A 22,489-nucleotide genomic window follows, 5' to 3' on the forward strand; every position below is an offset into this window, starting at 1 on the left:
ACGGTAGTATTTTTACAGTAGCAAAGTATTGGAAAAAAACATGGAGAATGGGCCATAGAAAAATGTCTGGAAGCATACAACCAAATTCCTGAGGTGTGGAATGGTGAGGGTAGGGGTAGTTCTCAGCTTGGCTGAACATTAGAATCATCTGGGGAGCTTTTAAAGTTCTAATACCCAGATGCAGTAAATCAGAATCTCTGGAAATAGAGCCTGGACATCAATAATATTTAAGTTCTCCAGGTGATTCCATTGTGCAACTGACGTTGCGAACCACCAGCTTAAACATTTTATTTTATCTCCTTACGTTGTTTCAGGTGCTTTTTTAAAAAAGATACGTATTACTTTTATTAAAAAGAAAGTTTTAAGGACATGAACATATGTGATACATTTTTGAAAAATACCATTTAAAAATTTTATTACATGAAGATTAAATCTCTGTTATGAGGAAATTCATGCAAAATTAAACACCTTTTTCCAATGATGCTAAATAAGTGAAGTATACTGAACATATCTTTTAGAGTCTTTTTGATGCAGTTCCTTTCCAAAAGAGTGAAAGTTATTTGGAATGTTCAAGTTTAAACAGTTTGATGATATATTGGTCCCATGACTCCTTTTATGAAAATAAAGAATTTTTATGAAATTCTACATGTGTGCTTAGAAACACAAACTCCATTTTAGCTTGAATCTTATAACCTCTTCCACCCATCATACATTCTTTGTGTGTTTGTCTAGAAATTATTCAGAGACCTTTGGCCCAAAGCAAGACCACCTGTTAAAGGAGGACCTCATTTGTATTCAAACAAAGCCCTGGTTGTAAATGTTAAAGCCCAATAATGATTTATTTTTTTGCCAAAGATCATTTGCATTTAAGGAGTTAGATTTTCTATTTCATTGGACTGAGCACTTAGGTTGAATACTAGTTTTTCAGAATATCTAATGGTATGATACTCCTGAGTAAAACAGTTGACATCAAAAGCAGGAAGACTTAAGAAAGAAACGTGTACCTTTGTCTGCCCTGGGAGAGAGAATAATGATTTGGAGTTAGTGGGGGAGAAAAACAGTGTCCATTACAGTGCTGTTCACCCAGTGGGTGCTCCTCAAATGATTGTTGGTAATGGTGAGAGTATGGAAACCAAAATGTTGAACCACAAAGAAGTGGACATAATTTCATCTAAATGTTAATTGTACCATTTATTTTTAAATACACTAGTCATCAGGAGAAAAAAAGACAGATATGTGTCTAGCCCTAAGACTACATATGCCAAGTAGAAAATGTTTTCTGAAATATACGTTAAGATTGGGAAAAAGACAATTGTTTAACCATAGTGGATGAGGCACAAAAAAATAAAGCAGTAGGTCCCAAATTGAAAATACGTAATTTTTTAAAAATCTGCTTTGTATTTTAGTTTTTTTAGTCATGTTTTCAGTGTACCAAGAGGGTTAACTATTTAAAGGAATTATCCTTTCTGATTTTTGTCTAACAAATTCTTTTAAAGTAGAATTTGTAGAATTCTTTAAGTAGAATTACCTATGTAATTCAGACTACCTCTCAGTTATTGTAAATTTTCTAGCATGTATACATGGTACAAAAGCCAGCAGGGTAGTAAGCAATTCTGATCTCACTATCTTTCTGATTTACAGATTTTTCTGAATTAACATTAAACAGTAGCCTGGAAGAAAGGATATCCTTTACTAGCATGGTTACCTGTAGCCAGGTGCATTTCAAGTGAAGTGTGGTCCTCTGTCAGGTAATCTGTTCACATTTTGTTCTCTTCGAATATTTTGTAATGTGTTAAGTACCTTAAGTTTTAGTTCTTTCTGCAACAGAAATGCCGACTTAATACATTAGGAATATGGGTTACTTATCAATAAGCACATAAAAGGCTGACCAGATGTTACTGAGCAGTGCAAATCTTTAATTTCCTTTCTACCTTCTGTAGTCAACTATCTTTAATTTCCTTTCTACCTTCTGTAGTCAACTAAATAGGTTAGTTTAATCCTAAAACCAGAGAAACAAAAACATTGTTTTGTGTGTGGTAGTATCTTTGTACTTTACATCTGGATATATAGAGTAGAAAGAGAGTTTGATTTCAAAAACATTGATGGAAGGGGGAAACCCTGAACAGTCATAGTATCAGTTTGACATTGAAAGCGAAGGTTTATTAAAAGCAGTTTTACCCCAGCCTCATTGTAGGACTAAATCCCCCCGATGTAAATATGATTTTTAAAATGTTTAATTTGAAATAGTGTTAACCAAAGGTTTAATGGACTGGCATTTTCTACTACGTTGCTGTTTTTGTGTTTCAGAAACAACATTAAATAGAATCAGATAAGTAAAATGCCTGATATTATTCTTTCTTAAGCCGTGTTTTGTTCCCAAATGGAGATTAGTTAATTTTAGCATAGTTAAGAATAAAACAAACCCTTATTTTAAAAAACAAAATATCTAGTTAAAGAAAAGATACACAAATTAAATATATAATATTTCTTAGAGATGTTTCATTGAGTGAAGCGAATTGAATTTAGAAAAGTGTATATGCTCATTTGTTTGGTCCCCCCCTAATGCTTTTCCCTGGTTGCCTGATAGGATTTACAGCCTGAGAAGATTGTTATCTTAGATGATCAACTCTGTCCATCATTTGTAGGACAGTGCTGAGATGGCATTCATTTCTACATTAATGTTATGTTTCAGGAAAGATTTAAAAATGAAAACAATCCAGTCATAAACAGTTTGTACACTATTATCCCTTTTGCAAACTGAAAACAGGTGCATAATGTACAGTAAAATAATTTTGACTTCGAGAGGGGTGAGATGACAGGTGATTTTTATTTTATTTATTAAATGCTTATTTTATTTTCTAACTCTTAAATCCCAGCATCAGCCCCAAAAAGAAAGAAGAAAAAGAAATTATTACAGATCCTGAAAACAGAAATGTATATAACTCTTCGAAGCCAAAAAAGGAAGAAGATCCAGAAGATTTTCTCTGCTAGGTGAAGCTGCAGAATGTAACCCTGTCTCAGTGCTGTCTGTGCAGGAGGATTATTAGGAGAACCGCAGCGATTAGTACACAGAGGGTACAGACTGTAGGTACCGCGATTTCCGTCGCCATCTGCATGTGACTTAGCAAAGGCTCTGAAACAGGACAGAGAACACCACCACGAAGGGGAATGTGATCATTTTAGCGAGTATTGCTTCATCCTAAAAACTTTAACTGTATTGGAAAAACTTGGAAAATGGCAACACACTTTCTAATTATTCTCATATGCTATAAAAGAGAACCTGGTGAATTAAATGTTATAAAAAAAATCACAGGTACCTACTGTCAAGCCCTATTAAATTGTATCATTTCGTAAAAAAAAAAAAAATCACAGGTGGGCTTTGGAAAATATTTCAGAAAATATGGGGTAAAGAATGCCTACATGTGGCTCTTCCATTGGTACTGTAATAAAGTCTAAATGTATATCAGTACTCATGGTTACCATAATTAATGTCAGAACAGTAGCAGCTATATTTCATGGTTTCTATCATTTTCACTGGGGGGCTTGGTGAAAGAAAAATCCTTGGGAAACATTTCCAACCTTTCGAAGATGTTATTTTATATCTTAAGAGATCTAGGAGTTTCTATATTGCAATTTTGCATGGTAATTCTTGCATAGTTAAGTAATAGTCTTGAAGTGTTAAATGTTAAGCATATATCATGGACATGAATATAGGAGTGGACATTGATGTAATACCTGCTTTTAGGTTTTGTGCCCGGCACTCTGGTTGCCAAGATAAATAAGGCACAGGCCCTACCCGCTCTCATGGAGTCATAAGCTCAACAGTAAATTCTCCATCATGTCTCTCACAATAAAATAATAATTTAATGTAATCTGTCATATACGTTCTTAAGATTACCTGGTTATTTAGATGGGGGCAAAGGGGTGGGCACAGTGGTATAAAAATAGCTGAATTGGTGGGACTTTGTCTAGCACTTTCCACCTCTGATATCACATTAAAGGTGACTTTGTTAAAACAGGAAGTGCATTTCTCTGATAGAGAAATAAAGACAAAAATTTTTTTAAAATGCAACGTGTTGGCATTTGTTGATGTATATAGTTACATCTTTGTTACTCTGTATTCTTAGCCTTTTAGGTCCCATTGCATAAGAAATGATGCTTTCTAGGAGGTGAGGAACCTAGTTTTGTTCATTGCTGTGTCCCCAGAGCTTAAAACACCCCCTAGCTAATAGTGAGTGTTTAACAGTTACTTGCTGAATGAGTGAATATAATATCTAGAGTGTTCTTTGACTTTTCTTCATTCCATTTAGTATAATGGTTGAGTTTTCCCCTTCCTTCCTCACAGCCCACTATAACAAAATAGTAGATTTATAAGTTTACAGTAGGATTTAGAAATGATAAAACTATATTTCTCTTTCTGGTAGGTTTTTTGAATATATTATTTAAAATGCTTATAAAATAGGAATTTGTCATTGCTTCAGAATAAGGAAGAAATCCATTTTTAATCATGGTTTTGGAAGCTTGACTTAGGGGAGACCCACATTTTGAGGTTTTTGGTAATATCATTATACAATTATGTGGTTTAATTATCAAAGGGAATAATTAAAATATACTAACCTGCAGCAAGCATCTGGTTGTTGATAGAGCAAGTTTCCAAGGCTTTGAAGTACCAACTTTTCACCTAAGAAAAAGCCACTTGATCAGTAATGTTGTCTTACACTCATTTTTTGCTGTTTGAACTTATTTTTGGAATAGTGTAGGATAAAAAATATTTTAAATCTGCTTATAACTTAAAATAGTTCATATTTATCGAACATCTATATCTGTCATTATGCGGGGTCAAAACACAGTCTTTATTCTTGAGGAGCTTATAATCTAGTGCTTTTCTAGTAATACAGAACTAGACTGGCTGATAGCTATCTGTCACTGCTTCCATGTATATTCCCACTGGTCTCACCCTAAAAGAATGTTGGTGAACAAGTAAGATTTTGTTTTAAAAAATATTTTTATTAAGACATTCCAAATGACAATTAGGTGCAGCAACATAGAGAGCTGATAGAAAAATGTATAGGTTATTGAAAATGTTTGTAGGTGTTAAAGGATTATTAAGTTTGATTATTTTAAATCTCATTTTGGAACTGGTGCATTTGTATGACTCTGCCGTTTGGTGGGGAAAGAAATGAAAATTATGTGGTCGTTGTACATTTGATTTACTTAATTTTTCATGTATGTTGAAGAATAGGTGGTATTTGTTTGCCTTACAATACAACATTTAGAATAACATTTAACCAAAAGTCGCTGTTCACTATTATAACCTAAAGCAAACAGGACTCCTGCATAACCCTAATCTGCCCTTAATATTCTGCGTGTTAGGACTGAAGTTTAAGGCGTGCTTACCCCTTCTAAGCAAATGAACAAAGAAGTTGTGTGAGTTCTGGGAAGAGACAAAAGGCCACTCTCCCACATCCCCCTGTCCTCCTTCCTGGAGGTGAGAGGAGAGGTGCTCTCCAAACTCTCTCACCCCATCTGCCTAGTTCTAAAATCCAGAATGAGTGATATGGGTCATTAATCAGTCCTACCTCTCTTGGATTGGGAAACCCGTTGGCAGTTATAATCTTCTTATAATAATGAACCGAAGCCTTTGGATAGCGCGGCTTATTTCTGTTGTTAAATTCGACATAGTAGAATCCATATCTATCTGAGTATCCATTCTCCCATTCAAACTTATCCAACAGAGACCAGGAAGTGTACCCTTTTATGTGCACACCATCTTTTATAGCTGCAAAGACATTTTATGCCATATTTAATATATTTCATTTACTTGGAAAATAATATTGTAAAGATAATCTTACGTGTTTTCATTTATGACATTTTAGAAACAAGTTTTCATTAGTCATGTGTATTAGATTTTTTCCAGGTTAAATATTAATAGAAAAATATGTGAAGAGAATCTTGGTTTGTGTCTCACCTTTTAGCATTTCATTTATATATCCTTTAAGGTATTGGATTCTCCACTTGTCACATAAATGAGTACAGTGTAATTTTTGAGATGCTCCATTTTCCATCACATATATGAGAGGATCACCATATTGAGTCTGAAAGTGAGTGATAATAACGAATATCTTAAAAATTCCAATTTACAGGTGGGTTTCTGAGTCTGAGACACATGTAGGCACACATGTTCAAGCCTGTTAGATTCTAATCGAGTGGGTTTGTGTTTGGTGGATGCCAGCTCGCACGTTTATTTAGAGATGAATGTAGGCAGGAGGCAAATTCACATGAAAGAATACATTTCTCAATACATGAGCGTCATTGTAGAGACAATGTATTACAGGTCTTGTTCTTTCCCACATATTCCATTTCAGGTGAGAAGGGCAGTAATTATTCTGTGGAATAATTGTGGGATAAGACTTAGCTGCAGTTGTATACATTGAAATGGTTATTGACAGTAGGCATTAGTCTGGAAGTTCTACATCTAGTGCCCTCTGAAGTATGATTTATTTTATTAACTAGAATGTAAGTACCGGTGCTTAAGCTCTACGACCATGAATTCAGGTCAAAAATGCCTTTTAAATAGCTTAATTGTTATAATCACCTGGGCAAAGTTGAGGAGCCTCCTGAATCCCCAGGGCACAGAATATAGCCACTTAGACCCCAGATCAGGCCAGTTTGGGTCAACCAGTTCTATTAAATCACGATCGTTCTGGTAGCTGGGCCCCTGGCGGGAGGGGTAGTTTTTTGCGGTGATGTACTGAGTCGTAAAATGACCCAATCCCAAGAAATCAGATGTGCCTTTAATGGAGCTCTTCTCCTGGAGTGAGAACTCTGGTAACCTTGACACATCCAGGCCTTGCTCTGCACTCTTTCTTCCTATTGAGAGGGAAAAAATGGAATTTAACAAAGTTTTACTTACAATTATTTTATGTACCATGATGATACTGTCATGTTGACATAAAACCTGTTATCCAGATCCTGGGCTTTGTGATTCGTTTGTATGGAAAATAATAACCTTAGCTTTTCAAACTGGAATTTTGACATTTGAAGACTATCCAAAAATTTAAAAGTTTACATTGCTTAAAAGTAATACTTTCACAGGTTATTCAGGAAGTGGTATGTGGACATCTGGAAAAAAGTAAGAGTTGGATTCCTGTATTATTTCTAATATTAAAAATTGGTGGTTTTGGTTGCCTCTGGGAAGAGAACTGGAAGGCCAGTAGGGGGGTGGGGGGGTGCGGGGGTATGGAGATCACATTCGTGCATTGCAATGTAAGCTGGTACACGTCTGTGTTGGGAAAGTTTGAATTTTGTCCTAGCCTTCAAAATTATAACAGTCTATGTCCTTTCACTGACCAGTTCTAAATCCATCCTACATTTTACTCACACATGTAAAAGGATATATGTACAAGGATCTTCATTGTAGACTGAGTAGGAGAAGGTTAGAAATCATCTAAATGTCTATTAGGAGAGACTGGTTAAATAAATGATGGGATATCCATCAGTACAGCACTGTGCAGCCATTGGAAGGAATGAGGCAGCACTTTGTATACCAACATGGAAAGAATGCCAAGATACATATTTAAGTGAAACAAAGATGCAGAGCGTTGCATATAGTAAATACCACCTAGCGGCAGTGTTTTTGCTCACGTGCACAATCCATGTCCGGAAGTATGCTTCCTCCTGGGGAGGATGGGAGCAGTGGGTAGGGAGGTGGGGGGCGGAACTGAAACTGACTTTTCACTTTGTACTTTCTTTAAAAAATTTGAAACATGCAGTTCCTTATATAACCTATCAAAAAAAAGTTTTAAATGAATAAAGAAAAGTAACATTTTTATGAATTGATATAAAATATAACCATTAAAAATGTGTCCACAGAAGCTATCAGTTTAGGTTAAATGAGTGAAAAGTTTGTATTATTAAATACCTTTAAAATATTAGCATGTTATTACTTTCAGCTACATTTAGTAACTTGAGGAAAACCACACAACTTATTGTCATTGTACTGTCTTAATACAGTAGCCACTTACTACCTGTGGTTATTAGAATATGGCTAGTGTAACTGCATCTGTAATTCAGTTACACTGAAGGACTGAATTTTGAATTCTTTAAACTTTTCATTTAAATTTAAATAGACACAAATGGCTAAAGGCTGTCATATTGGACAGCACAGACACATTATATATCAGTATAATGTATATCTGTATATTCATCTGTATATCTATATATACATTGCATATCACATTTCCATCATCACCAAAAGTTCTATTGGCCAGCACTGGTGTAGAATTACTTTTGTTCATATATTTATTGTGAGTAAATGGGTGCTTGAGATGCCTGAAAGTAATTTGTGAACAAAATTTCAAGCAGATGCTTTCACTAAAGAAAATAACTGCTTAGAGGATCCTTCTTTCCACGTTGTACAAAGTGAAAAATTCAACCCATTTTCCATTTGAGTTATCACAAAGCTGGAGTTGGTGGGGTCTGGGATAATTGGCCTTAAGCCCAAGAACTGCTTTATGACAAATAATCAATTTGGCTTTTTAGTGCAGTCCTGTTCCGGCTCCTGCAATGGCCTCTAAGGGGCCCAAGGGAGTGAATGCCCATTTGAATGATGGGATGTGTCTGCAGGAACACTGCACTGTCTGCTCACGAGGGCTCTTTCCTTGTGCATCTTGAGGAAATCCTTCTCAAGATTCTGAGTGTGCGTGTATAAATGTGTCACAGAATTGCTTATTGCCAAAAGATTTTTAGAGATTATTTTGCCTAATCCTTCATTTTCAGATGATAAGACCGACACCCAAAGAGATGAAGCACCTTGTCCAGTCACTGGTTAGTGAAGGGTTGGAATCAGAAGTTGCTGCTCCTGTCCCAGATAAGTCTGATAAATGGTGCTTTACAAAGGGAAAGTTTTGAAATGTTGACAGTTCTCTCTTAGTCAAACATCCAAGATACCCTCGTGGTGTGAAGTTGTAACCTATTTCAGTGTCATCTTTGTCGCCCTTTTTTATTTTTATTATGTTTAATGGGGTGCAGGCTGATACCTCTCAATCACACAGAAATATGTTTAAATTCCTAACACCAGACACCGCTGGTTGCCTGCCCAGTGGTCCCATGTCTGTCTCCTTCCTCGCCCTCTTCCTCACCCTCCTCCAAGGGGCTGTACCGTTTATGGGAGTCCCAGACCCTCCCCAAGGCCCTAGTCCTGATGGCCTAGGGGCCCTCCAGGGCATGTGACATGTTTGTCCCTTGAAGCACAAATGGAAGGCAGCTTCCTGGAGAAGCTGTTTTCTGGGAAGATTTTCCTTGTTTTTAAAAACAGGTATGACAGAGCTGTTTCCTATTTTCTGCCTCTGGGTGTTGATATGTGAAGATGTGATTCCTGGCGCTGCTGCAGCTATCTTGTTCCCACAGGGAGTAGTTAATGGGCTAACTCAAGGTGCCAGAAAAGAAAGATGGAATGGGCCTGGATCCTCAAAGACAGTCCTGAGGGCTGGATTAACTAGTCCTGGATCATCCTTTTCTGGACTCAGGTGAGATGATAAATTTCCTACTTTTCAAGCAATTTTAGTTGGAATTTTCTGTTATGTGGTACTTAAAAGCATCCAAACTGATACAGTCTTGTGAGCTCTACCTGTCTTTATTCTCTTCTCTGACACTGGAAACCAGAGCTTGGAAAGTATTTCCTAAGTGACAGAAAGAACCAGCGTTAGAACTGACACTGTCACAGCTGTGTCTTTGACGTCTCCTACTTCACTACAGTTAAGACGGAGTGGAGTGAGGAGGAGGAGCCAGGACAGCAGAACATGAAGGCAAGCAGCCCAGAGAATTGCTTAATTTTTCTCTTGGGTTCTGAACTCAATTTCCATGTTGAGGGATTTATTTGGGTGTCCCGTCATCCCTCCACACCCCACCCCCACCCCCACCCCCAGGCACAAATAACCAGTTCTCAATTCCTTGGGGGCTGGTGATGCCTTGAGTGCCTCACCCAAGCCTGGTGTGTTCTTCCATCACCCTGCCTTTTGGTCATTTCATGAGTTCAGTGCTGTTACTGTGGAGTCTGGAGTTTAGAATGGGACTTGGTGGGCAGCCGGTTGGCTCAGTGGTTAGAGCGCAGTGCGCATAACACTTAGGTCCCCGGTTCGATTCCCACATGGCCCAGTGAGCTGCGCCCTCCACAACTAGATTGAAAACAACGACTTGACGTGGAGCTGATGGGTCCTGGAAAAACACACTGTTCCCCAATATTCCTCAATTAAAAAAAAAAAGAAAGAAAGAAATGGGACTTGGCTCACCGATATGCTCCTTCATAACTTGGGGGTAGTCACCAGCATAAATGGGGTTGGCAAACCAGCCCAGGCAGAACTGTAGGTATCTCTCAGCAGCTTCTACGTCCTTGGGGTTACTAATGTCCACAGGTTCCCCCCAATCGCAGTTTAATGAAATCCCGACAAGCCCTTACAAGAAAAGAAAGAGAAGTGGGTGGCAGGTAGGGATGACATCGCTCCTCTGGGTACTTGTCTGTCCTGGGCACACGTGGTAGTAAACCTCACCTTGCTGCTTGCTGCGCCATGTGTGGTGGTAAGAATGCCAGGCTTGGGCATGGGCCTGAAAGAGGAAGGAATTCACCAGAGGTGACTTCCCTGCCCATTTCTCTCCTCCCTGTCAGTCTGAGGTGACCTTTCCTGCCTAACTCTAGAGATCCACATAAAGTCCTGTCATTTTCATAAGTCCAGCCTTGATTATCCCAATCTATAGTCGCCCATCCTCTAACCTCCAGAGGCACTTATTTTTTTTGTACGGTAGAGGAAAATTGATCTAAATCTGGCATAAACACATAAACCACCACTTTGTGTTATTTCCTACTTCGAAGATTTTTGCGGAAGTTTCTTGCTCTGTAGTTTGGTTGTCCTCTGCAGTAACTCGGCAGTGCTTTTCCCATAGTGAGCTCGGAAGTTAGGAAAATACCAAGCATCTGGAAAATATTCCCCCCATATTTTCTACCAGTGACTGACTGATGTCTTCAGATCTCTGCCTTTTCAATATTCACAGTTTAATAAATCATAAGCCAAATTTAGAAAGAGCAAATTTTTTCTTTAACACGAATTTGAGGGTCTGATATGTCACCCAGTGGCCCCTTGCCTTCCTTCTGGATCAGACTGTCCGCCTTCTGCTCAGAGTCCAGTGGGACCCCATATCATGCCTTGCATTCCTATCCCCAGTCATCACTGGTATGCTCATATGCAAGGTCCCACAATTAAGTTCATGAACTTGTTGCCACGATGTTGCTAACCTTTCCGGTATCAGAGGGATTATTCATTAAGAAATCTGTACCAACTGGACAAACAGTTAACCAAATTTACTATTTGGAGGTGCTGAAAAGAGTGCATGAAACAGTCAGACGACCTGAACTTTTCGCCAACAGTTCCTGGCTCTTGTATCACAACAGTGCACCAGCTCACACGGTACTGTCTGTGAGGGAGTTTTTAGCCAGGAAACAAATAACTGTACTGGAACTCCCTCCCTACTCACCTGATCTGGCCCCCAATGACTTCTTTCTTTACCCGAAGAGAAAGGCAATATTGAAAGGAAGATATTTTGATGACATTCAGGACATCAGGAGAATACGATGACAGCTCTAATGGCCATTCCAGAAAAAGAGTTCCAAAACTGCTTTGAAGAGTGGAGTAGGCGCTGGCGTCGGTGCATAACTTCCCAAGGGGAATACTTCGAAGGTGACCATAGTGATATTCAGCAAGGAGGTATGGAGCACTTTTTCTAGGATGAGTTCGCGAACTTAACTGTCCAGACCTAGTATGTCCTGTAATGTGACCTGATTCCCTCCCTCCCTTCTCAAGCCTTTCTGGTAGCCTTATAACTCATGGTAGGTCGCCTTCATCATCCTCTCTGAGTGTCTCCATCACTTTTGTGCCCTAACTGAGCCTCCACTACAGCTCTTTGCAGCACAGGCCATTTTTGTTTTCTCACACCACACACACCTTAGGGAAGTGTTTGCCCTGCTCTTTATCACTGCTTCCAAACTATTTCTCCTTCCTCCTTCAAAACTCCAGGTCTGTTGAAGTCCATGCTATCAGACGAGCGAGCACGCCTAACCCCTTCTTACTGCTGGCCCTCACCATTCTCCAGTTACTTCTCATTCATTGACAGTTTTTGCCCCTAGTTCACTGTCATCCCCCCTTCCTCCTGTCACCATTCCACACGAGACAGTTTAGGCCTGTAGATGACAAGTTTTCACACGCATGTGCTCCGTCCTTAGGCTACATTGTAGGTTCTAGACAGCAGCCAATATTCTGTCTTAGCTGCTGTGTCCAGCAGAGCCCTGGATTACAGGACATTCCCTCATAAATCCTTATGGAAGGAAAGAGGACGGTGCAAAATTGCTTTGGAATATGCTTGTTTTGAGGTGGAGCGGCCGAGGACCGAGCTCAGGCTTAGACCCCTGGGGCAGGCTGAGCTGACACGGGTTCATCCCTCCACATTGAACCCAGCCTTCCCTCCCACAAGGGCCCATCTCACCTTAATGATGTGGTGTGCCGCTTTGTACAGACCCGTGCCGTGGAGCTTCAGGCCTGGGGCATGGTGACCCGTCTCATAGCCTTTTTCTGCCATTGTCTACAGGGATGGCAAGTGGGGACCGCAGGACCCGTGAGAATTGGCAGGGTACTCTCGGTCTGGGAAGTGGGTTTTCCCACCTGGAGAGGGGTCCTGCTTACCCGAGGATCACTGAAAGTGACCCAGTGCTTCACTCGGTCCCCAAAGACCTCAAAGCACAGATTGGCATAATCAGTGAAGTACTTGGTCATGCTTATGTTCTGCCAGCCGCCATACTTGACCTGGAGCAGCTGTGAACATACGAGTGGAGAAAGAAGCAGAAAAGACCTTTGGAGCCAATTGGCCAAGTTTGTGGGAGAAAGATGGATGATTGCAGCTACAGAGGATGTTTAGAGGAAAGGAGAGAAAAGATGCAGGGTCTTGGGCATTCAACTTTGAAGATGGCGGCAGAGATGAACCATGAAACAGCATAAATGTGGAGATGAGCTGTGTGATACACAGACAAGATGGAGGAACTTGACAGATTGAATATTTAAGAAAATTTGTTAAGGGAAAGAGGTCTGATAATGGGAAAATAGTCTTGAATATAACTTTTGAAGAAATATGATACTGGGCATAGAAGCTCTGATTAGGATTTGGGGGCTGTACAGATGTCAGAAACCTTTTATGAGAATGGGTTTTGCTTTCTTCATCAGGGGGCTCTCTCCCACCCAAAGGCATCTGCTTACAAGGGCAGATTTTCCCAAGATTCATCATTCCATCAATATTACCTACCAAGCTCTCCTTGGTGGGCTTGAGGGGATGCTGAAGTGGTAGGTTAGTGAGAGCAATTAAGTAAGGGAGAGGGTGGGAGGGGGTTTCCAGTTAGTTCATCTCTCTAACGCCTGCTCTAGGGCCCTAGTCCCAGCTTAGGGGCCTCTGGTGACTGCCCTTCTCACAGAACAAACCCTAGTTCCCTTAGCTGAGCTGTTGAGGCCTTCCAAGTTACATGTGCAAACTCTAGCCTTTCCCCTCCTGCCTGCTCTCAAACTGGAGCACCACACTTGCCCAGCAATTCCCTGCCTCCGGGCCTGGCTCCCTTGAGCTAGAACACCCCCCTACATCCCACCTCATGCCCCACTCTGCCAAGTGCTGACAGGACTCCACCTTCTCCCCAGCAGCTCCCTGAAGCCATGTCTATCCTCTGACCTCCTGTCGTCTGTGTTACCGAGAGGGACATACACGGCTGCTGTCCGGCTCAGCCACGATCCCCGTGGGGCCTTGTTGAATGAATGAGAACATCACTTGACAAGTAATGTCTGCCAGTGATATTCTTAAGCATGTGGAGACTTAGTGGAAATTGCTTGGGGAGGGGCTGGCTCAAACAAACCGGGGAAAAAGGCTAAACAAACTTGTTAATCATGCCATGTCCTCAGACCTCACTCAAAAGCTGTTTCTGTCTTTTTAGTTTGATTTGTTGTTTTTAGGGAAAATGTTTCAGAAAACATCAAAATCTGCACTTATCACTTATTACAAACATCAGTGACACTAGTGTGATCTCCGGCCATTGGTAAGTCAGAGAGATTTCTTCTTCACTCCCTCACATTTTTCGGTCCAGAAACCCGGTTTACCTCCCCACCCCTTGGCTACCCCAGGTCCCCAGACCAGGCTCCCCCTGCTGAGTTCTGTGGGCCTCTGAGCCTGCACAGCCCTCACCTGTGGGAGATCCCAGTGGTACAAGGTCACAATGGGGGTGATGTTGCTCCCCAGAAGGGCATCGATGAAGTCGCTGTAGAATTTGATTCCCTCCTGGTTCACTTGGTCAGCTGAAGGTGAGATAGAAAGGGACTTGACAAGAAAAGGCCATGGCCTTGGCCTTCTGCAACGCAGCATTCGTGGGCCCGAAGGCACCTTAGCCCACCAGCACCTTGTCACTCAGAGGGGTGGTTTAGGTAGCCCAGCTATCTGCAGAGCCTGTGAGAGCTGCTGCCGGAAGAAACCATGTCAGCGGTCTCCCTTCCCAGGACTCACGGTGTCTCCGCAAAGCAACATGGCCCAAAGGGACCTTAACTCACCTCGGATGCCAGTGGGTAGGATCCGGGGCCAAGACAGGGAGAATCGGTAGTGGTTCACATGCAGCTCCCTCAGCAAAATGATGTCCTCCTGTGCAGATGGCAGGAGGCAGGGCAGGGTCACCTGGGACCCTGGGGTGGGCAGGTAGGGGTCACACTAGGAGCCCCCAGGCCAAGACTCACTCCTGTCCCTACTACTGGTGGGTGAGGGAGCAGCTGTCCTCATCTATACAATAGGTGCAATACCATCTGCTCCCACTTCCTCCTGGGAATATGCCAAGATTCAAATAAAATGCAGGATATGAGGGCACTTTGAGAAGTCCATCAGGGTGTTCCTAATAAACTTGGGTGATGAATTCCCCAAGAAGTCAATCCAGAGAGGAAAGTGGGTGCTGAGCAGAGGGATTCAGGATGAGCCTGTCCCACTCCCTCCACAGAGGGCCCATTCACACGCAGGGCCCAGGAGCTCAGGCCACTCTAGCCTGCAGGTCCTGGGGCCATGGCATCAGCCCTGTGGCCACCCGGCACTTGGACCAAGGCCCTGGCTCAAGGAGGGCCCTGCTTTCCTTTCTTCCTACATCTACCTTCCCACACCCTGCATACGCCCCAGTCCCCACTGGCGCTGCACCCTTTGGTGGGGGTGTTTAGGAGAGCACTGGGTTGACATTGCCACCTGGGCTCCCGGCCTGTCACCGCCCACCTCTCAGGTAGGGGCATGCTCACACGCACACACACACACACACACACACACACACACACCCTTCTCGCACCTGGACCTTGTAGTAGCCATCACACGCCACATCTGCTGTTTCGTTCCCGACCACCTTCCCCTTCCCACTGTGCGTGAAGGCGTCCCAGATGCTGGCCCCTTTCCCATCCTGGTCCCAGGCGCCCTCTGTCTGGACGGCAGAACTGCCCACGCCCCAGGAGAAGCCTGTAAGCAGAGACCCCAGGCTGGGCTCTGGGCCCCCCAACTTCTCACCCAGCACTGGGGCTATGGTGTTGGGCCACAGGGCAAGTCCCCTCCCCAGTTGCCAACCTCTGGCTTCCTAGGAGTGGGGGCGTGAGAGGTAGCATGGGTGAAGGCATAATACATCACAAACGTTAGTGTGGACCATGTTAGCTCTGATTAGCATACTGTCTGCACGGTAACTTCAAAAACTGTCAGGGACTTCTGTTTTAGAACAACTACAAGGAGTTATTTTCCACATTCTACCTGTCAGGAAGCTAAAACACCAAACTCCTTGGCGACCCAGCCAAGGTGGGCAAGCGGACGACAGACAGACCTAAAGAGGAATGGACATACCAAGTGGGAAGTTTCCGTAGTAGAAGGAGGCCTCTTCTGGGGATCCCTTCCTGGTGGCCCCCAGCCTGGGCACCAGCAGTAGCACCCAGCAAAGGGTGACAGCCGGCACTGGCTTCATGGCGCCCAGCCCTCCCCCATTCCTGGAAAAGCACACCTGACAGGTAGAGGCCCACACAGCCAGCATTAGGGGGCCAGATCACAGCTTGGGGCGAAGGCCAGGATGGGAGGAGGACAGGATGAAGCGGGCGCCTTACCTAGAGAAGCGTTGGTTGTGCTGGGCCCCACCCGCAGAGGCTGGTGCTGAGCACCAGATGGGGTTCCTGTGTGAGACAGGAGGAGATGAACACGGGGCTCGGGCAGCTCCGGGGCTGATGGGAAAGGCTCCAAACCACCCCGCTCCCTGTGTGATGGGGGAGCCCTAGCCCACACGCTGTGAGAAGCCCCAATCTGATGGGAAACCCACCTCTGCCATCGGGAAGCTGCACTCTGCCTGCAGCACCTCTGCCATCGGGAAGCTGCTGCCTGCAGCACCCCCACCTCCACACTGTGGTATGAGCGAGGGACAAGCTGGGGCGCCTGAACAGGGTCTCCATTTCAGGGCCTGCAGTCCTAAGGGTCAGGGTGGTTCCGTCCCACTGGGCTCCTCTCTGATGCCAGCCTAGCCAGCTTACTTACCTAGTTCTCCTCGGTCCCAGACTCCCCAGAGCAGCCGCTGGTGGCCAGAGAGCTCTCAGACTGACAGCCAGGGCTTGTGCTGCCCCCTGAGAGCGGAGCCCACAGTCCAGCCGAAGGTTCTGGTTGGGGGCGTGGTCAGCGGCCTAACCTCCCTCCCCTCCAAAGAGCTTCAATATCCCATTTAGTGGGGTGGCCAGGAATGCTGAGCTGGCCTGTGGGGCCTGAGTCAGCAGCCTGGCAGCTTGGCCTTGGGCCTGTGGCGTAGTCAGCCCTCTCCCAGGGCAGAGGGGCAGCGACCCAGGCGCTCTGGCCCTTTCTGGGCCTGATGTGCCACACCTTAGCCTGCTAAGCTTGAGGTGGGGATGGCAGAGTGGGGCTCAGCGTATGTGGGCACCTGTTTCTGTGTCTACCCCTCCCTACTGCCAGAGAACATTCACTGTAGAAGGGAAAGTTGGTTTTTCCACCTCGCCCTCCTCTCTTAGGACCCCTCATTCATTCCTTCACTCACTCATTTAACCAGGACTACCTGTTGGAACACACGGTCCCTGGAGGCTCAGCACCTCCTTCTCCCCATCCTGGCTGCCCAGGTCCCCCACTGGGGCTTCCTTCACGGCAGTGCCCCCACTTCTCCCTTTCCCCTCTTGCAGCTCACTTCACCTCACTCAGCCTGCATCCTTCTTTCCTTTAGTTGAACCCTCATTGTGGTTCTTTCAGCTGGGAGGCGTTTAGCCTTTTGTAGTTGATTAATTTCTTTCTACTCATCCTCAGGTCTGTGGGCAGCAGCATCTCCTCCAGGAAGCCTTCCCTGACTCCCCCTGCCCCCCAGCCAAGTTAAGATTTACCCCTCCAGCCCTGTGCTTCCATGTCAGCTGTTTATTTGTCTGTGTCTCCTGCCTACCTCTAGGCTCTGGGAGACAGGGGCATGCCTGCCTTGCTCACCCAGCATTCCCAGCACTTAGTTAGCACTTAATCATGTGAGTAGAATCTAAATAACACGATAATTATCCTGAAAATGGCTAACACATATTGGGTACTTCCCAGGTGTTTTCACATATTGATTCATGTAATCCTCCCAGCATCCCCTGCAGCCGAAGCAGCCTCAGCCTTGGTGTAGCAGACGGGGTGTGGATTTCCAGGCCCCCAGTGAGGGCAGATTTGTTCTGCAGTGCAGACAGAAGTGGCCCCTCTGCACCTCATGCCCGCCTGGAGGAGGCCCTGCTCTGAGGCTGGCAGCACTACTGGACCCGTTCTGAGCTCCTCCACCATTTCCTGCCTGAGCAACTCCGGGTCTTGCCACCTGCAATTGTCTAGAGGTTTGCTGAGGAAGGCATGGGGGCAGATGCCCGGACACAGGCCGGGTCTGCTGTCCCTCTGATGTCCCCTCCCCCCAACCCCGAGCTCAGCTGGGGGCTGGGGCTGGCGTCCTTGGACATCACTGTCAAAGGCTGTGGTAAGGTGACTAAGGCTCTTTCCCTCTAGACTCTGAAGCTCCCCAGGCACATTCCTGGGGCAGAAACTGCCTGTCAGAGTGGATGCCAGGGCTGGCCCCCCAGCAAATACCCAGTGAAGGGACGGGGAATGCTGAGTAGAGCTGTCTCCCCACTGTCTGCTTCATCCTTTCCTCCGCAAACACCTCCTGAGTCCCCACCAAGTGCTGCAGGAGGCCCTGCGGACCAAAGTGACATGGGACTTGGCCTGTGCTCTCCGGAGGCTGAAGTCCAACGGAGGAAGGAGTGTGGAGAAAGGTAAAGGTTGGTGGTTCTAAACATGGCTCAGAGGGATCAGACCTCTAGGGAAAGGGTGGACAGGACATGGCGGAGGCTCTGGGGGGTGGGGCGGTTTCACAGGCAGGGGACACGACATGATTCTTGGAGGATGGGGAGGCGTTTGCTAGATGGCGGAGCAGGGCAGGCAGGGGAACAGAGGGAAGCATGAGCCAAGGCCCCGAGGCGTGTTTGGGGACCTCAGAGATCTCCTCTCCTCTGGCATCTGTGCTGCAGAGGCAGGCCTGTGTCGTCATGGAGAGCCGGCCGCTGGACAGCCACCATCATGGCTGCACCATCTCTCCTGTGCAAGGCCATGATGTGCCACTTGCACTGGAGCTGCTGCCCGCCTTTCCAGGCTCATGCGCTCTGGGGACGTGGCTCTCTGGGCTGAGGTAGGCAGGAAACATAAAACTTTAAGAGCTGATGTCATCTCTGAAAAATGCCCTCTTCCCGCAGAGCCAGGGGCCCAGTGTTTGTGTTGGAGGGTCTGCTGGCCGGCCTGGCATGGCCAGGGCTCCTTAGGCTCTGTCTGTGGACCCGCTGACTGATCCTATGCTCCTCCCATGGCTCTACGCCTGGCTCTGGCTGGAAGGACGTGGGCCTCACAACTGGGTGACCCCCTACAGACTCCCTCCCCCACATACACACGCTCCCTGAGGCCTAGAGCAACCAGGGTAGGAACCTGAAGTCCCTGGGGGCCAGGCCTGGCTGAACAGCAGGTGTGTCGGGGGTGGCTTAGCGCTTGGGCCCCTGTAACTGCCTCCTCTTGCTTCACTGCCAGGGGCTGCAGAGGTCGGGGCGCCTCTCCCAATAGCTCCTGCAGGGCTCAGGCTATGGCCCAAGCTCTGTGACATTTAGGAAGGGACTTGGTAAAAGCCAAAGGTCTGGTCTTGGGTCCTGGGGAGGACTGATGGGTCCAAGCACGGAGGGAGGGGAGGTGCGGTGGGGATGCAGTGCATATGGTACCGGGGAGCTGCAGCTCGGATTCGCTGGGCCACCCCAGCCTGCTCTGCGTCTCAGGATCCTTCAGAGCTCATCCCGGGTGAAGTGGGAAGGATCCTGGGGATTCAGGGAGAAGAATTCCTGCCTCCCCGTAGCCAGGAACTGGCTGTGGGATCCAGTGACAGGCACACACTCTCTCGGGAACTGAGGCCCCCCATCTATGAAATGAGAGTCACTCTTCAGAGTCCTCCCGAATAATACTGCAGGGCCCAGCAACTCTCTTCTCTGGTCTTAGGACTAGTCTTTCTATCCCGAGAGGGGGCCTCTAGGCTCCATCCACCACCTCCCAACACCTCCCGACAGCCCTGCATCCCAATTCAGCTCTGCCCAGCCCTGAGCTAAGGAGACACCCTCCAGGAGACAAGGCTCAGTCCTGGCATACGGTGTGACATGGGGCCAGCACTGCCCCTCTCTGGGCTTTCATTTCCTCCTGGCTATCACTGTCTGAAGTCTTCCTTAGCTCTGAGATTCTATTAAAGAGGCAACAGGCTGTTTTCAAGTGCTTAGGTCTTAATTTTGTGGTAGGCAGGGAAGTCAGTCAGAGCAGCATTCTGGGGAGAAGTACAGGGGCAGGAGTGGGGTGCTTGGTTTATAAGGCGCACTCTGAGCCTGAGTCAGACTTTCTCCTGGGCTCTGAGGCCAGAGCAGAGATAAGTGTGTGACAGGTCTTTGGGAGAGGGGATGGGAAAGAAAGTGGAAGGGCTGGGGAGAGCAGGTGTGGAGCAGAAGAGGGCAGGCTTAGGATCGGAGCCTCTGGCACCAAACAGAACTTTGAATTACAGCTCAGCATTTGCCAGCTGAGTGTTACATATGAGTTACTGAACTTTTCCGAGTCATTGTGCACATGTGAATGGGAATGACAATAGTATCTGTGTTATTCAATGATATATAAATGTAAATGCTTAGTGCGGTGCCAGCAGAGAGAAAAGCCCCCATAAGCAATCCCATCATCCTTGTCATCATATTGTCAAGGCTGAATCCAACTCTGCCCCTTCTAAGGGGCTCTGGATGAGGCACAGTGCCTCCGAGGGGAGCAGCTCCTCGATGGCCTGACAGCGGGCTTCCACGATCTGAGAAGCCAAAACCCTGCCATGCTGTGGGCTGTGCAGGAGCCAGGCTTCTCCATCCCTGCTGAAGCCAGAGCTCTGCACCCAAAAGGGCTAGTCACTGCCCACGGGCCAGGTGCCCAAGGGGTCAGCTGCTAGCTCTAGCTCTGCAAACAAAACTTGGGGTCTTTTACCCTGTGGGTGTTGATGGTAATTTTCAAAGGCCACTTCATTTCTCAGAGCCTCCAACCTTTTATTATAAAAATGTTCAAGCACAGATTAAGTTCAGAGAATCCTACTGTCCACACCTTCTGCCCGCCACTGAGACTCTCTTTTACCACACTTGCTTTATCACATGCCAGTCCCTCTATTCCTCCTTCCATCCAGCAATTCATCTTACCTTTTTGATGCATTTCAAAGTAAGCTGTGAATGTCAGTTCACCTCACCCCTAAACACTTCAGCAAGCATATCATTAACTACATTTGTTTATAATTCTTTTCTTTTTGAGGTAAAGTTTGCTGACGGTGAAATGCACAAATCTTAAGTGTACTGTTCTGTGAGTTTTGACAAACGCGGTCATTTGTGTAACCAAACCACTATTAAGATACGGAACATGAATTTGTTCCTTTCTAACTTGAAGTCACACTGAGTCTTTCTGAGGACTTTTGGGGGAAATTCCTGCAGGTGTCAAGGGCAGGAATCCGTGCCATCTTGTTTCCCTGTTAGTTCTGGCTGCTTGGAAATTCCGAGATACATTTGGGATCTGCCTCCAGCATGTACACAGGACTTGAATTATGCATTTCTGTGCGTCATCTAACTCTCCCTTCTCCCCGATTCCCTTGTCTGTTATTTTTAAATCCTCTGAAGTATATACGACTCTGCAAGCTGGTTCTCAAATCCTTTTTTTGGAACAAGACTGAAGGAGTGCTACATAAATAATCATATTGGAATTTTCAGGATATTTCAATGGTTTGTGGTATCCAAATATGTGAAAATTGAGGCTGTTCCAGTAAATCTGGAATGAATTGACACTATCCACAGAGTACGGACCTGTGTATAGTATGCAGTGTGTACACACACGCACGCGCGCGCGCGCACACACACACACACACACACACACACAAAGAAGTTTTTTCTCCATCCAGACACTGGCATTGGTAGTGAAATTTTGCTGCCCAGGACACTTGCGGGCCAAGGTTGGGGAGGGGATGGTGCTTAGAACTGTGGCCGTGGATGGCTCAAGGCTGGTGCCTGAGAACAAGAGATGATGATGGTGACAGGTCTGGAGCCAGCCAGTTTCCCTGGACAGCACATCCCCACCAGGGCTCTTTGATCTGAGCTCATCTGCTGGTGATTTCCTGGGTCCTGCCTTGCATTTTCTCCCTTCATCTCCACTCATGGGGAGCCCCCAGGGCGGCTGCTGAAGACCCCAGCCAAGTCTTCGGGTTCTAGTTCATGAAAAGTGGAAAGGATGGATGGATGGGGACAGGGGAAGAGTCTCGGTGAAAATGGGAAAAAGTCTCCTCAGCTTTTCTTTCCTCAGGACATTCTCTGGATCTGTTTTCCAGAGCATCCATCACAGACCTCATTTCACTTTTATTTAGGAGGCTGTTTGATTAGAGTCTGTCACCTTACTAGACTCTAACCTTATCTGTTATTCACCATTGAATCTCTGTCACTTTGTCCAGGGCAATACTATTTGTTTAAGGAAGGAATAAATGAAGGGTTTTTGTTTGTTTTGCTTTCATCCCTACACAGATGGTGTGAGAACACGCTCAAGGGAACATCCCTGGGCAGGGAGCAGGCCTGGGGTAGGGGTTCTGGGGTCCTGGTCTGACAAACTCCGAGATACATGGAGCACCTCATCTGGGAAGAGGCGCCATCTTGGAAGAGGGGCGCCTGGGTCCTTCTACAGAGAGGTGACGCCATCCTAAGGAATAAGTGTCCGGGGGCCCAATGATGATCTCAGAAGTTTCCTGAAACTTAGGGATGAAAGCTTTTATATAATTACATAAAATTCAACTATAACAAAAAAATACAAAAGTAACTATATAAAATTAAAATATATTAAAATT

General features: G+C 45.4%; 2 protein-coding genes across 2 annotated transcripts in view; one reads left to right on the forward strand and one right to left on the reverse strand.

Annotated features, from left to right (window-relative positions):
* ZWILCH (zwilch kinetochore protein) overlaps window positions 1–4,070 on the forward strand; it is a 31,666-nt gene extending 27,596 nt beyond the window's left edge. The window contains exons 18-19 of the mRNA XM_081049339.1: window positions 1,642–1,748; window positions 2,877–4,070. Coding sequence (XP_080905465.1) covers window positions 1,642–1,730 — 89 coding nt within the window. The 3' untranslated portion in view covers window positions 1,731–1,748; window positions 2,877–4,070. The remainder of the gene's footprint in view (window positions 1–1,641; window positions 1,749–2,876) is intronic.
* Window positions 3,018–16,069, reverse strand: LCTL (lactase like; the record flags this gene model as incomplete). Its single annotated transcript, XM_081049340.1, has 13 exons — window positions 15,925–16,069; window positions 15,389–15,552; window positions 14,622–14,709; window positions 14,263–14,372; window positions 12,729–12,857; window positions 12,532–12,627; window positions 10,548–10,602; window positions 10,290–10,451; window positions 6,596–6,870; window positions 5,969–6,095; window positions 5,580–5,779; window positions 4,618–4,681; window positions 3,018–3,133 (listed from the first exon to the last, which is right to left on the reverse strand). The coding sequence occupies exons 1-13, from the start codon at window positions 16,040–16,042 to the stop codon at window positions 3,018–3,020; spliced, it is 1,704 nt and encodes a 567-aa protein (XP_080905466.1). The 5' UTR covers window positions 16,043–16,069.
* Window positions 16,070–22,489: the final 6,420 nt, after the last annotated feature.

This window comes from Rhinolophus hipposideros, assembly GCF_964194185.1.
Source record: "Rhinolophus hipposideros genome assembly, chromosome: 5".
Taxonomy (NCBI): domain Eukaryota; kingdom Metazoa; phylum Chordata; class Mammalia; order Chiroptera; family Rhinolophidae; genus Rhinolophus; species Rhinolophus hipposideros.